The following is a 1,480-nucleotide window of genomic DNA, read 5'->3' on the forward strand; positions in this document are numbered from 1 at the left end:
GCAACTCCGTGCACTGACGGTCAGCCGTCAGAAAACACGCCTCCGTGGCTCGGGTTACACCAATCCTCGCTAGTACGCTACCCAACGCGGCCAAAGGATATCCACCTCGAGAACCTCGAGAGAGAACCCGTCCTTGGAGCACTTGGAGTGCAGTCATTACCCTCACATAAATCCGACGAATAGTTAGAGGCTGCGCAGGCCGTCCCGTTTGCTGTTTGAAACGCCTGTTGCGGGCTGGCTGCGCGCGCGCCCGCTGGCCCGCGCTGCCGGGGCTCTGTCTCACTCTCATGTGTTGCTATATGTGTCGCTGTAGAAGGACTGCGCCTCCCATGCATGGATTCCTCCTTGTCGGCTCTCCTGGAGGGGAACGGGCGCTTTGGACCGCCGCCGCCTTCGGGGGCGGGGGCGCGCAGCGCGGCTGCGCGGCGCGCGCAACAGAGGGTAGGGTGGGGAAGACGGCGAGGAGGGGGCGGCGGCGGCGGCGGCGGCGGCAGCGCGCGCGCGGCGCGCGCGACGGGGGGGCGGAGCAGCGACCGCTGGCGCGGCCGCTGCTCCGTCTGTGCCAGGGACGCGCGCTCTGCGCCACTGCACAGAGCGCGCGTCAGGGCAAGGGGCATGCGTGGCGGCGCGGGACGCGCGGCGGCGGCGGCGAGCACGCTCCGTGAGCGGTGAGGCGGCCGGGCGAGGGCGCGGCGGGTGACGGGTCAAGGGAGCAGCCCACACCCGGCGTCGCTTTTTGAGCGACGCCTGTGGTACGCCTGCGCAGGGGCCGCAGGGCGGTCAGTTGTGGGGCGAGGCGGTGCCGGCCGCGGGCCGGGTGCAAGGCGCCGGCCTCGGCGCCGCCTCGGCGCGCCGCACGGGCGCGGCGAGCCTCTGAGCGGGAGCCGAAGGTTTGCCTGTGGGAGGAGGTAGGGAGGTGGTGGGGTGGTTGACTTTGCCTCAGAGGCCGTCCCTACCTGTGAACAGCAAAACGGGACAGTATGGACGTCTTACTTGGATCATGGATGCGTACGGCGTGTCGCTCACAGGACGCCGTGTGCTTCCCTCGTACGGTCGTATACGCCGCTCCCGCGTCACAACTGTGAGGTACAGTCCGCATGCACACCCCTGGGATGGGGTCGAGGGATGGGGCGCGATTACGAGCCCGGTCACGCTGCCTTCCGCGCCCCGTCCCAGTCCCGGATCATCCGGCGCAGCATGTAATTGGGGGTGAGGTATGGGTGCTCGAGCTCGCCGCCCGTCAGAGGGCTCGTCGACTTTGTCGCGAGCCAGCGCTCGATCGCCGTCCGCTCGTAAGCATGCCCATCGGCCGCCATCACCGGGTCGCTCATGACCTCGGTCGTGATCGGGCAGACGAAGTCGGCTGGTGGCTCCTCCTCCTCCACCGAAGGCGGCCTCTCTGCAGCCAAAGAGGACGACACCTGCTCGTCGGGCGCCCGCCTCTCCTCCTCCAGCCTCGCGCTCTCCTCGAGCGCCGCCG

The 1,480-nt window shown here is 69.4% G+C and overlaps 1 protein-coding gene across 1 annotated transcript; it reads right to left on the minus strand.

Moving 5' to 3' along the window:
- Positions 1–1,148: 1,148 nt before the first annotated feature.
- Positions 1,149–1,373, minus strand: EMIHUDRAFT_78660 (hypothetical protein; the record flags this gene model as incomplete). The annotated part of the gene is made up of 1 exon (XM_005764097.1): positions 1,149–1,373. A coding segment is annotated over one exon (225 nt), but the record flags the coding sequence as incomplete, so codon positions are not given.
- Between the last annotated feature and the right edge of the window lie 107 nt (positions 1,374–1,480).

Source organism: Emiliania huxleyi (assembly GCF_000372725.1).
Source record: "Emiliania huxleyi CCMP1516 unplaced genomic scaffold EMIHUscaffold_6041, whole genome shotgun sequence".
NCBI classification, from domain to species: domain Eukaryota; phylum Haptophyta; order Isochrysidales; family Noelaerhabdaceae; genus Emiliania; species Emiliania huxleyi.